This window comes from Phaethon aethereus, assembly GCF_964289735.1.
Source record: "Phaethon aethereus genome assembly, chromosome: Z".
Lineage (NCBI taxonomy): Eukaryota > Metazoa > Chordata > Aves > Phaethontiformes > Phaethontidae > Phaethon > Phaethon aethereus.
In genome coordinates, this window is record NC_138577.1 from 83,459,593 (window position 1) to 83,473,794 (window position 14,202).

At 42.2% G+C, this 14,202-nt stretch overlaps 1 protein-coding gene across 1 annotated transcript in view; it reads right to left on the minus strand.

Annotated features, from left to right (window-relative positions):
• HAPLN1 (hyaluronan and proteoglycan link protein 1) overlaps nt 1–13,899 on the minus strand; it is a gene marked incomplete at both ends in the record, with an annotated part of 30,827 nt that extends 16,928 nt beyond the window's left edge. The window contains 2 exons of the mRNA XM_082013813.1: nt 312–686; nt 13,800–13,899. Coding sequence (XP_081869939.1) covers nt 312–686; nt 13,800–13,899 — 475 coding nt within the window. The remainder of the gene's footprint in view (nt 1–311; nt 687–13,799) is intronic.
• Nucleotides 13,900–14,202: the final 303 nt, after the last annotated feature.

Sequence of the window (14,202 nt, forward strand, 5' to 3'; positions counted from 1 at the left end):
AGGAGAGAATTAAAAACATATGGAGTTCTTCATACTATGTTTGGTCACTCTTTTTTGGCTTCTCTCCCATGGGGTGTCACTGGGAGCTGAATATGCCGTAGGCTAGCATAAGTCATAGGAGTCCTAATGTTCTTCTAATTTATGATCGTTGTCATGGGCTGTCAGGCCAAGATCCCCAGAGCACAATGAATCCAAATTCCCAGCTTGCTGTTATCACTAATAATACAATACCAGCAGTACTAGGAGAAAAAAGCAGGTATTCCTTACCACCACACAAATCTGAATTTGGGTATAATTCAGGTGTTACCTACCTTCCAGATTCAGAGCTACCACTGCTGTATCATCCTCTAATCCTTCAATCACCTCGCACTTATATCTCCCGTAATCCTCCAGTATTATATTCGTGATTATAAGAGAGGCATCATTTTCACTGCTTTCCCTCAGAAATACTCTGCCCTGGTAGTTTCCGTAGGTCTTTCTATGGTGTCCCATTGCAACAAAGACGTCCACTTCCTTGAGGTAATCTGAGGTGAGTTTGGTCCACTTGACCCGGATTTTGTGGGTTCCTGAGCCAGCTGTTGATGTGTGTTCATGGTAAAATTTACATGGCAGTGTGACATTGCCACCCCGATGTGAGAAGATTTTAGCTTGCTCTGCTACCACAAGTAGACGGGGTCCATTTTCTGCTGGATTCAAGGAGAAAAACAAAAACAAGAATTAGTCTGCAATCTACCTTTTACAGAATGGATATGACCAATGCCGTAAGAACCATTAGCTATATTATACATCAGGTCTGCAGGATCATTTCCCTGCAATCGTCTTGTACCCATGTAGTACTAGGGTGCATAAACCAGTTGTATATAATTATTTACTTAGATGTAAGTATGTCTCTGTGTGTGCACTCCCAGACAGGCAGAGAGGCAAACTGGTTTGCAGCACTACCCCCCAGATAGGCAGAAGCCATCCTATATACTCCATAGTCCTGGAGATAGAGCTGTATAAACTTATTTACAGAGTTGTATAGCTGGTGGACGAATGCCATCATGCATAAAAGTCTCCACACAAACATCCTGTATTTCACTGTGGGTTGTATCAATGCTGCATTTTTTTCATAACACAATTTTTATGTACGGACTCAGCTTATTCAGCACACAAAGTCCCTCACAATCTGGCATACAGTGAATCATGCTCACAAACCAGAAAAGCCATTACTGCATCAAATAGCCTATTTATATTGACACAAAAAGTGTCAGCATAATTCTAAAATGTCTCATTTTGCATTTGTATTTTATTCTAATTTTTGAGTTTGAGTTCCTCTTCTCACATACTTCCACCAAAGTAAGGAAGTCCAATATATCTTCAAGTGCAAAATCCGGTCCTCTCCTGCCCACTTCCCTCATCATCTCAGTCTGGTTTTCCTTCATCAGTTTTTCTCATCTCCTTCAAACTCATCAACTACTTTATCTTTGGTATTTTGATCTGACTTTTGACACAAACCCATATTTAACTGGCTGGCTCCTTTCTTCCTCACCGCCATGCCAGACTCTCTGCTCTCTTTTCTCTCTAGCAGGTCACTACGACTGATGTTGCTCTTGTGAAATCATTTTTAGGACAGTCAGCTTGAGCAGGTGCTCATTTCTAACCCTGAGCCTCTGGGGCTTCTTTGGTAGGCTGTGCTGCCTTTGGAAAACCCTGGGAAGCACAGGTTTCATGGTGGCAGTCAGCAGATGCAAGCAAAAGCAAGAATATTCCCTCCTTTCAGTACCTCCTGCTTTTCCTCTCATGCACAGTTTGCAAAACCGATCTAGGAAGATCAGCGCTGCCGTAGATATTGCTGTCCTCCATCACAGAGACACCGACTGAAAGGAGCAAGGAACCACCAGCACTCGGCTCGCCGGGAAGGAACCACCAACCGCACTTGACATACCAGGCCAGAAGGACAGACGTTGTAAACCCCTGCGTGTGTTCAGCAGGTCAGTGCAACAGCTGAGGAAGGTGATTCCTGGCTCTAAGACTTGGTCTGGCTCTCTCTAGCCAAGGCTAACTGCAGGGACGCAGGGGCTGCCCAAGGGGCGTCCGTAGGGATGAACCTGGATCGATAGGACAAAACCGCAGAAACGCCTGCAGCCAGAGGGAGGTGTGGATGACTGGAGGAAGGAAGGACTGGGATGGAGATGGGCTGACAGACGAGGTGTCAGTGACGAGCCCACCGGGGAGTATCCCAGCCGGCCAGCTGTCTGTTCACAGCACTGCAAAAACCTGCGGTGTGTCCGCAGCCATGGATCTGTAGCTCATAAGTGTCTCCAGATAGTCCTGGGCTTCTGAGCCTTGTTGACAAGACTACTGGCTAAATTACATATTCACCTAAACTGCAGCTGCGGTTTGACTTCACTGTCTGTCCCCGCTGGCTACACAAAGCAGCAGAAGAAACCCCAGAGTATGCAGCATGTTATGATTATGCAAACACATTCACAGAAGCAAAGACTCATAGAACAGTTTGGGTTGGAAGGGATGTTTAAAGGCCATCTAGTCCAACCCCCCCTGCAGTGAGCAGGGACATCCCCAACCAGAGCAGGTTGCTCAGAGCCCCGTCCAGCCTGACCTGGGGGGTTCCCAGGGACGGGGCATCCACCACCTCTCTGGGCAACCTGGGACAGGGCTTCACCACCCTCATGGGGAAAAATTTCTTCCTTAGATCTAGTTTGAATCTGCCCTCTTTTAGTTTAAATCCATTACCCCTTCTTCTATTGCAACAGGCCTTGCTAACAGGCCCGTCCCCACCTTTCCTACAGGCCCCTCTCAGCCCTGGCAGCTGCAGGAAGGTCTCCCCGGAGCCTTCTCTGCTCCAGGCTGAGCCCCCCCAGCTCTCCCGGCCTGTCCTCCCGGCAGAGCTGTTCCAGCCCTCGGAGCGTTGCTGGGGCCTCCTCTGGCCCCGCTCCAGCAGCTCCGTGTCTCTCCTGTGCCGAGGGCTCCGGAGCTGGACGCAGCCCTGCAGGGGGGTCTCAAGGGTCATAGCTGCAAAGACAAGCTTCCTGAGGGCAAATATGCATCATCCGCTTAAGAAAAAAAGGTATCCCATACGGGTAGTTATCCGTCTGGAGATGCTGTGTCAGAAGCATCCCTACTACCTGCGCAGGACCGATTAACCAGACTGCCAGCTTCCTTGAGAATGAAGAAGCTTGAGCGCTGCAAGCTTTTTTACCAGGGTGAGAGACCTTCCCACCTAGTGAAAAACCATTACTGCAGAGCAGGACACCCGCAGCACCACGTAACTGGTTTTCTTTTTCACTGCCCTTCTTCCCAGAGGTGAGCAGGGCTTGGGGCTGCTCTGGTAACCCATCTTGCCCCATTCAGAGAGCATCGAAGGAGAGAGGTGATCTGAGGCAAGGCACCACGGAAAGTGTTCCTAACACAGTTTCCACAGGACGGGGAGAAGGAAGAAAGTGAAGGCAGCCAGGAGAGTTTGTCTGCAAACTTCCCAGTTTCCTTCAGGGACAAAAACGTTCCACAAACTTCTGTCTACCTTGGGAGGAGAAATGTTATGCTTTGGGGTGGTTATTACGAAGAAATCTGAATCAGAGCCTAACTATGTTGGGTCTTCAATACCGAAACAGTCAAGTTAATAAATATTAGCTGAAAGGACTGGGGCAGGAGGGAGAGTCTGACTCGGGCTGCTAATGCTCGCTCTTTCTAACAACAGCTAGTGTGTGCCAGCAAGGCCTGGAGCCTTGCCCAGAGCACTGTCGCCTCTGCCTCCAGCGTCAGTGTCCGAATGCCACGGTGTACCTCCCTCCTGGCTGCTTCCCACCTCCTCTGGCCCCTTGCAGCAGCCATTACCTGAGATTACACCTCAGTAAAGGACAGAGGGGAGGGCAACCTGGGAAAGGAAAAGCAAAGCATGGCTTTTCTCTGCCTGGAACATCTCCTATGTCCCTGGAGGTTGAAAGGGAGATGCAACACTTGAAATGAGCTTCCACCCTCAAGTTTTCTAAAAGTCAATTCTTTTTTACAGAAAAAGAGATGATGTGCCCTTCTCTCTAGCAAGACAGTGGGGCAGAAAATAACATTGCTGCTGCTCCCAGACCTAGGAAAGGAGGAAGAAAGAATCTGTGGCTTTCGAGGAAAAGCAGATGTCAGACTGGGGGATGCTGCATAGTTTCTTTTTGGGCTAGAAGTCATGCAGAAGACAAGCAGGCAGCAGGGATTCGGGATTAAAAATGAGATAACTGGGGTTTGGCAAGAGGCCAAGAAATCTTTATTATCCAGCAGCGAGTGAGAACCAGGGCCAAATTCACCTAACTGCAAATTTTTGTGACCATGGCAAAATGAATGGTCTTGGTCTTTCTGGAGTCACAGAGAAGGAGTTAAAAAGCCCCACACAACAAACAAACAAAAATGCTCAAACACAGAGCGAACCAGAATCTCTTCATTTACGATACGTTTAGCACTCTGGATGCTGCATTCTAGCTTACTGCTGTGAAAGTCAGCTTAAATGAGGAATGAATCCTGGTTCCTGATCTGTGATGAAATGGTGAGCTGATCATGGAAGATGGGGTAAACACGGTTTTAAAGGCTTGTCGGGGTGGCTCCCTGGCTGCTTTCCACATGGGTTTTCTGACAAGGCAGCTCCTTCTGAATGAAATTATCTTTGTGTCCAAATGGCAGGAATATCTAAAAGATGAGTGCAAGAACGAAAGACTGAACACGTGAGTGCTACCACTGGGCCCAGCATGTTATTTGAAGAAGACAATACTTCTTTTTCCCCAGAACTACTTTGTTCAGAAATAGCATCAGAGAATTTGCAAGGTGAATGGCCAAACAACAATAAGCTCTGCGGATCGCAGATAACCCTTCGCTAAGCAGTCGTCTTCAACAGGACAGCGTGGATCCTTGCAGGAGACAAGACAGACCACGTGCACGGCCACTCAGGAGCCCCCGTTGGTGGACTAACGGTGAGGAATGCACTTCTGGATGGGAAACAGAGAGGGCAACAGCAAGGCTCCAGGGTCAGAAATGGGATGAGAAAGGTTTGCTAGGTGGGGTTTTCAGCCTTCCAGGCATATATTGCCTTGTAAGACAGGCAGCAGCTCAGCTGGTAGTACGGAATCAGGCATCACAGGTGACTAATCTGCCGTATTTTTTCCACTCCTGCTTCTCTGCTATTGATTCTGACAGGCTGTGGCCTTGTGTTAATCCTGTTGGTGCAATTAGGTGGATGACAAAGGCAACGCAAAGCAAAACCAGCTAGCTAAGGATGAGTTTGCCCAAGCTGCAGAAGCTCTCCCAGCTGCACGGGGTGACACACAACTCTGGGAGCTGTTTTTCCAAGCTGTAGGGAAAGACTGCCTGCCACAAATGAAAGCTCGCTTGGAAACCTGCTGCGTGGGTCGGCTTTGCTGTATCTCAAGGGTGCCAAACCGAGCAGGTATATACTGCAGGCAAAAGGGTATCTTGCGATCTTAGGTAATAAGGCACAGGCAGCAGCGTGCTATCCGCCTCGGCTGCATTCTCCACCGCTCCTTCTCCCTCGTCCGAATGCTGTGCTGTCCTGGTTGTCATTGCTTTGTGCACATCTAACCTTAACTCCAGTGTGATGCCCGCTTCGAGTGCCGTAAGTGGACCTGCTGTCCTGCTGCTAGAGCTCGCAGCTCAGTCTCACGGGCTAGCTTACCTGTTCAGTTCCCAATTTTATTGCTGGACATGTATTCAGATTTGTTTGTCTTTTTAGCGTTTTGTATTGTTTTGGTTTTGGGGTTTTCTCTGGTTTTGTGGGGGGTTCTTTTTGTTTGGGCGGTTTTTTTTTTTTTTCTAACTGGCTTCTGCACTCAAGAGTAACGGCAAGCCAGGTCTGGAAAGCCAGGAACATAGTGTGGGGCAGAGAGGATGAGTCACGCCAACCCTTGGCAAAGAGCTTTATCCAATTCATCCATCAGAACTGTCCAGAAGCTTATGCTGACCTGGCTACAAAACTGAATTATTCCCACATTTTAACAGACTAACTCACAAAGCAACAGTGGAGAAAAGAATGTGCCTTTTTAAAGGGAAAAAAATAATAATTCAGGGATCACATCATAGATGTGTTTTGTCAGACTCATGTACTGCCTAAATGTTCCACACTGTTAGCAAGACATTAGGTTAATAACACTGTGTGCCATCCTGCTTTAAATAAACACAGAGTTGTTTCTTCTTTCCTGAAGTATTACCAGGGACTTAAGCATAAATGTTATGCTAAAATATCCTCACTCTTCCCATAGCAGTGGCATGTTTTGTTATCCTACCATCTTCTTTAAAATTAAGAAATAATTTCTGTCATAACTGTAATTGACACTTGCTATAATATGTGTGGAAGTGCATTATTAATATATAAATACAAATATGTATTACTCAGAGAATCGAAAGGGAAAAACATGACGAAGAATTACACACACACACTTTTTTCCACATAGTTTTCCTACTACTTTTTTTTCTAACTATGTTTTAACTAACTACCTTTTTACTTTTGTTTTGGGGAAAAAAATTTAAAAACTTTTCTATATCAGCTGTAAGACTAGGAAAAGCTCTTCTTATTTGGCCCAAGCATTAATGTAATTTTGTTTATGTCATGAGAAAGAAAACAAAAACATCAAACTCCCACTTTCCTACCTCTAAACTGACAGGATAAAAAAATCTTTACACATTACTTTTAAGTTTTGGCGTACAACTGGTAGGAGATAAATCTTAATTAAAAAGTTCAGGTACATGGTTCCAAATAATAGTACAGTTAAAAACACTCATATTATAAATGGCAGAGAAGAAATCTGTCTTTCCAACATCAAGATGACAAGACTGAGGTAAAACATTTTTCAGCTGATCCCACCTACTCAACCTGAGTAACGCATTGGGGGGAATTCTTAAAAGGGCCACATTAACTCAAGTTTAGGTTTCTAGGAGACCTAATAGCACCTGAACGAATTAGGGAAAAAACAAACTTCAGCTCTTCTAAAATATTGCCACCTTTTAATCTAAATAAAGTATGTGTTTACTTCATTATATATAAAGAAATTGAGTGAAGATCAGGCCTCATAGAGCAGAGCAGAACAGAATAGAAATCATGACACTGTCTCTGCACCACTTCTGCACAGAAGGAACTCTTCATGGGTGGCATTGAGACTGTTTGAGAAAACCAAAATATCACACAGAACTGGTGAGACGCTCTTCCACTTCTTTAGTTAACTTTACATGCTATATATGTGGAATTAGATTGATGATGCAAGCAAGGGCAAACTAGTAATTTATATGTATGTTTAATGTGAATCTTTTTGCTTCTGTAACAATTTGTCACAACCCAAATATATGGGTACCTATCATTTAAGGTCTATTCCAGAAGATGCAGTACTGAACGCCTCTAATGAAACCAACAGTGAACGGGAGGTGGGGTATTACATGCTGTTGCAACATGCCGTGCTTTGAAGAGGAAAGCAAGTTATGCTGATGTAAAAGAAGCAGCTCAATTATAAGAAGCGACTGTAAAATGTATCATAACATAATCTAAAGTGTCCTGAATGGCAATAAAACTAGTAAGAAATTTTAAACAGAAAAAATAAATGCAAGAGAAATTGAAAGACGTAACAGGTAACATCACTGAAAATGGGAAGATGCAGAAAGGTGGACCGAAGGAAGAAAGTCAAAAGGAAAGTGGAAAAGCATGAAACTTGGGAAGATAAGAATTAGTGTAAGAGGTCAAATCAGTAGTGCCTCTAATCTCTTATCGTGTTTTTGGCTAGTCCAGCAAGCCTATGCAGCTTTCTCTCTGTTGGTTCTGGCTTGTTTTGAAGAGAAGGAAGTAAACTGTGAATAAAACTCATTATCACGCCAAACAAGTTGGGCAAAGATTTATTCTGCTTTTGTTATTTATTAATTGATTTAACATTCTTTTTTTTTTTTAATAGGGCAATATTAGAAAGTTTTCTGCTCATTCCATGTTGACGTATTTCTTGGTATGTATAAATAAACCTGCACAGAGATCTTGATAGGCAAATGGGTGTGTTCTTGTATCTGCAATGTAAAGAAGTGCTGCATAATATAAATTCACTTATATTCAAGGAAAAGCTAAAAAGTTAAAGGCTGATCCTTCATAAACCAAACTTTGTATTCTCTTTGCTGGCCTTTCTTCTTGTATTTCTAAAACCTGAGCAAACTGGAGGCATATGTTAAAGGCTCCTGCCACCCTTAAGTAATTAACTTAGCAATTACTCTAATGGCTTACTCCGCTTCATTTATTTTGTAGAACAGCTACAGACAGAAGAATGCTCTTATCTCTGAAGGGTACTCTGGCTCTTTGAATAAATGGTCAGCAACTAGCACTATGAATAGATTAGAGTGAGATACAAAACTACGCACTGAAAAGAATTATCTTCCGCTCTCATGGGTCAGAGAGTCCTTTGCAGATCTTGACTTCAGAGAAAAATCTGAATCTTTAATTACACTGATATCTTAGATTAGTATTGTCTTCTTCTTGTGGACGCTTATGTGGCTAGGGTATGCTTTTGTCCCAGTTTCACGTTGACCAGATGATTTCATTTAGGATTATGATTTTTTCTAAAGAGTGAAACTGGTATCCCCTAAGGAACACAGTGTTGTGGGGTGGGGGGGTCAGGGGTACAACACATCTCATTTAAATATAGTTCTTTCATTCGCCTTCATCCACAAAAGTTAAACTGGGATGTCTTTTGTATGCAGACAAACTACCTTTACAAAGGTGTAAATCTCACCTTGAAAAGGTGACATGGTCAAGCAGTCTGGGGTAATAGAGCAGTCTGACCAAAACCATGAAGTCCACCACAAGCTTCAGGAAAGGAAATAAAGTCACAGAAGAGATAAAATGCAACTTTAGATATTTCATAAATTGTGTTCATAAATAAAATAATTGGAATAAAACCAAAGAATAAAAGATATAAACAAAAGAAGTGGGTGAGAGGAAAGAAGCAGAAAGGAATACTGGTAAAGGTAGGGAGGTAAAACTGCCTAGAAGATGAGAAATTTGGCTGAGGTCCAGTCTCACTGTGTTAACCAGTAAGAGGAGAACCAGGAACTAGAGCTGACACTGACAGAAGGAACAGAGGTATTCATGATGTTAGCTACTCATTTCTGAGAAAAATTTAATGATTTAAGGGAGAACATATTGATGCCAATTGCAATGTTAAAGAGGTTGGAAAGTGTTTAGTAAAGCTAAAGAAATCCACAGTTTCAAGACAGTGGACATTTGAAAGACAGAGCTCTGTGTTCATAAAAGCAATGACCTGTCAGTGTAATCAGAGAGCAACACGATTTCTGAAATACTGTTTGTACTGGTTAGCAAATGCTGAGTCTGAGAGAGATGGCAGGAGTTTTTATACTAATGGAGGGCAGCAAAGTGGGGTAATTAGATCTTCTGGTTCCTGACACAGAGCTCTCCAGGGAGTCGGAAGCACGCTGAAATAGCTGCCAGACCATAATACGGTGTTAATAGGTGGCTGCTCTTTAGGAAGGCCAAATGAAAGATAAAGGTGACGAGGTGGCACTGTACATTCGTGTTTCAGCAGGTTGTGAAGAAATAAGAAATGATAGTGAGGACAAAATAGAACATGGATCAAAAACATGTCAGGAAGGACTGTAGAAGTTCTTACTGCAGCAGTGAAAAAAAGTCTTTTAAACAGGCACAAGTTGATTTTGTAATATGGAGTCATTACACAGATAAAGGCGGAATGAAATGAGAAATGACCCAAGTGCTATATTGGCAAAACCTCTTTTTTTAATAATGTTGGGTTTGATGGTCTGATAGTATGATGTTCTTCAAAGTACTGGCGTGCATTGATATGAAATGAAAACATAAAGATAAAAGCTGAACTCAGAAAATATAGCCAGTTCAAAGAAAGGGTAGAAAACCTCACAGACTGAAGTACTGATGTTACTACTGACACTTGGTATGGCAAACCTGATGGGAGAGATATTAGCTCAACTTTAAGAATGGTACCATGTATTTCTGGACAACAGCAAAATAACAAATATATGTAAGGAAAGTAATTAAACCATTAACAGGCTGATTACAGAATCACAGAATCACAGAATCACTAGGTTGGAAAGGACCTTCAAGATCATCAAGTCCGACCATTAATCCAGCACCACCATGTCCCCTAAACCATGTCCTGAAGCGCCACATCCACACGTTTTTTGAATACTTCCAGAGATGGTGACTCCACCACCTCCCTGAGCAGCCTGTTCCAATGCTTGACCACCCTCTCAGTAAAGAAATTTTTCCTAATATCCAATCTAAACCTCCCCTGGCACAACTTGAGGCCATTTTCTCTCATCCTATCGCTAGTTACTTGGGAGAAGAGACCAGCACCCTTGTCGCCACAACCCCCTTTCAGGTAGTTGTAGAGAGCGATAAGGTCTCCCCTCAGCCTCCCCTTCTCCAGACTGAAAAACCCCAGTTCCCTCAGCTGCTCATCAGACTTGTGCTCCAGACCCCTCACCAGCTTCGTTGCCCTTCTCTGGACACGCTCCAGCACCTCCACGTCCTTCTTGTAGTGAGGGGCCCAAAACTGAACACAGGATTCGAGGTGCAACCTCACCAGAGCCGAGTACAGGGGCACAATCACTTCCCTGCTCCTGCTGGCCACACTATTGCTGATACAGGCCAGGACGCTGTTGGCCTTCTTGGCCACCTGGGCACACTGCCGGCTCATGTTCAGCCGGCTGTCAACCAGCACCCCCAGGTCCCTTTCCGCCAGGCAGCTCTCCAGCCACTCCTCTCCTGACCTGAACAGCAAACAGGACCTTAGAACAATTTTTGAAGAAAAATTGTTGTAGAACAGAAATAGAGTAAGTCACTAGCAAGGGATAAAATGCAGTAGATATTTACCAAGGCCAGGGAAATGTGATGTATCAATTGCTTGGAGCCCAGGGAAGTCAGTGATATGGGAAACATGAAATTAGACAGGATGGAGAATATAGGTGTTTTGGTAGAAACTTTGCTAAATGTCTAAGAGCTAGATACAGAGAAGACTGCAGCTGCTTTGGCTGAAAAATAAATGTCCTAGAAAAAGGCCAGTGAATTGTCTCCAGTGTAATCTTTGAGACTCTATAATATTTCCACTAATTTTACCTTATAAAGTAAATGTGACTATTAAATTAATAAAATTTTACATGGCATATTAAGCATCACTGAAGGGAGGAGAATGGATATTTAGAATGTTTGAAGAAAGAAGGGTGGAAAAAGTATGACAACATTTAATATTGAACACATAATCTAGATTTTTAAGGCCCAGCATGAAGAACTATTGATATAAACCTTGTGCTTGTTAATTTTAAGTGATAGTGAGGGAGAATGACTGCTAAATATTGTCTATGACAATAGACTATCGATCAGCACTGCAACATGGCTGGGAAGAGTACAAATTTGATCCAAGATCTGAAAAACAAAGCATTGTTAGCTGGAAAAATGAAAATACTAAAGTCAGCCTGGCTGGGCGCACTCAAGAAGCATGAACTGAAACAAGAACGATCCAGTGTAGAGATGAACTATTCATATTATCAGGTAACTGGAGATCACACACTTAGAGAAGAATTTGAAAAAGTTTACTCAAAAGACAGCTGTGAGGATACGGTGTTCTCTTATTCATGTTTTAAAGTGAACATCAAAGAAGAAAAATTGTTATTTGAAACTATGGAACAACTCGAGGAGAAGCATAAGGCCATATAATGGCTGTGAACAAACATGGAGTATTAGGAAAGTGTTTTTCATACCAGAAAAATAGGGTCCAAAACTACCTTGCAGTAATGAGATTTGAAACCCAGCTTTTCAAGAAATGAAACTAAATGTACAGGACATTAAATGATGTAAAGAAAGGGGAATAGAAGACAGTTTAGTTCTTTGCCTCAGGAGATCCCTTTCAGTTCTGTGTACTTGACTGCACATCTATCCGCACCTTTTGTAATTCCAAGGCATTCCAAAGCACGCAATCCAGGAGGAGTTTAGCTACATATTGGACTTCAGCTGTGGAGGGGTATGCTACACTCCTTAATGTACTATAAAATACCTTTTGTATGAAGCTATAACACATGTGTTCCACAGGCTTCCCCGATTTCCAGCTCATTTCCAGGTGTAGATCATCATGTGTGTTTATGCAACATTAGGCAGAGCAGAATCTCAACCCTAATGGGATTCCACAACGCAGAGAGGAGTGCAAAAAATTAATAGCGAATATATCAAGTTCCAAGCAGTTTTATTCTTTTTTATTTGATTTTTGTCTGCGTATTCCAGAACCTGAATCAGTGGATGTACAAAGCTCATGGTAGAGCCCAATTTTAAGCTTTATCCAGCTTTTCCTTGAAGGAATAAACTCTTGAGGTTCAGATGAGTTTTCATGGGTAGGGGGAATGTTCCATCTTGAACCTTTCATCAGCTCTGAACTACACTTGCAGACTGCACTGGACACATTCTGAAGGACTAGGAATAAGCGACATGTATGACTTGCAAACTACACTAAACTGCTGACTGAGCAAGCTTAACATACATAGATTAAGGAAAAATGGTTTTGATTTGGATTAATTGCTTCCACTAATTTAATCTTCCAAGAACATAAATAAAGTTCAGAGATAAACTGCATTACACAAGGAAAGGCAAACTATGTATTGATTAGACAACAGTATCAAATTTGAAATTCGCCCCGGGGAACTAACGGTAATCATCTCACAACAGTGATATGTCTTCGTTTTGATATAACACATTCATTTGACCTTCATCCTGTGAGTTTCCTTAGAGAGAGACTGGCTCTCTGTTATTCCTTACTCGACCTTGACAATCCGAGTGCCTGTTTTAATAGGTGCAGGGTAGCTTTAACTTCTGTGACTTTCCTGTGAACTTGTGAATGTTCAGGCTTTCTTAGTAACCTCCCCTAACTTGGTAATTCATATTTACACACACATTCAAATAACACAATTTGCCAGCTGTTGAGAGAAAGGAATCAAAATTTAAAAAAGCGAGAGAGAAAACAGTAATGCTGTGTCTTAATTTTGCAAGATTAATTTTAGCCAGCCTCAGGAAACACATAAATGAAAGCAGGAAAATCCCTGTTAGTTCTGCCTGTCCTTACTGCATACATCCCCTGTTTTTTCTTATACAAGATGACCCTCAATGACTGAAGCTGGGACTGAAAAACAGCTGCATTGTACTGCAGACTCAAATCCTGCTACAGCTATAAGCTCTAGGATTCACACATGAACCAAACAGGATTATGCAGAAGGCCAGTATAATACTTAGTGTGAATTAAAGGTATGAGGAAAGACATATTTCTTTCGGGGTAAGCTACTTTTATTTTTTTTCCCTGGCTTAAATTGTCCAATTATGATCTCAGATGTGCTGAGCCTTTTTAAATAATAAGCAGAAATAGATTTCTGTAATGTGAAGAATGATGTATGACAGTCGTCTTAAAATCAAATATATTCCACAGTAAACGAAAGGTATTTCAATGCATTGCAGTTGGTTATTACTTTAGGATGCATGCTTTTTTTCTTTATCTTAAATCATGCTGTACTTTACTCACTAATCCTTGCAAGGTTGTGACTAAGTGATATTAAACAGTGCAACTTTTGTTTTTTTACTTTCTTTAGGAGTAATAATAATGCAACAGAAGCAGAAAAGAAAAGGTTTGGTCACTCGTAATAACAGTATTTAAAAAACAGTGCAGCAGAATAAAAAAATTAAGGATCATTAAGCACATTACTCTCTTTCCCTCAGCAACCTGAACATACTGGTATTTTCTCATGTATTTCCTTACCTTGAATGTGAATAATTCTTTCATGTTCCAGACTTGAGTTGTCAGGGTGAGCTTCAGCCCAGCAGACAGAAATCAGCACCAGAAAAAGTAGACTCTTCATCTTTATAGTCAAAAGAATCTTCTTCACTGTAAGGGCATCACATACAAAGAGGCTTGTGAATTTTTTGAAACTTTATGGTGTTGCACTGCACAGCTTGTTACAGAAATGATCTTTTAAAGGATCTATAACATATTTAACCCTTGCAGCCGAAGAAGTTATAACAGCTACTGATTTTCTAGGCATGAAGACTGGACCTTTTTATCATGGACTTTCATTAAATGAAACTGGCAATCCATATTTAACTCTGCCTATGCAAAAATACAACATGAAAAAATAAAAGCACCCACATAAATATCCATAAAC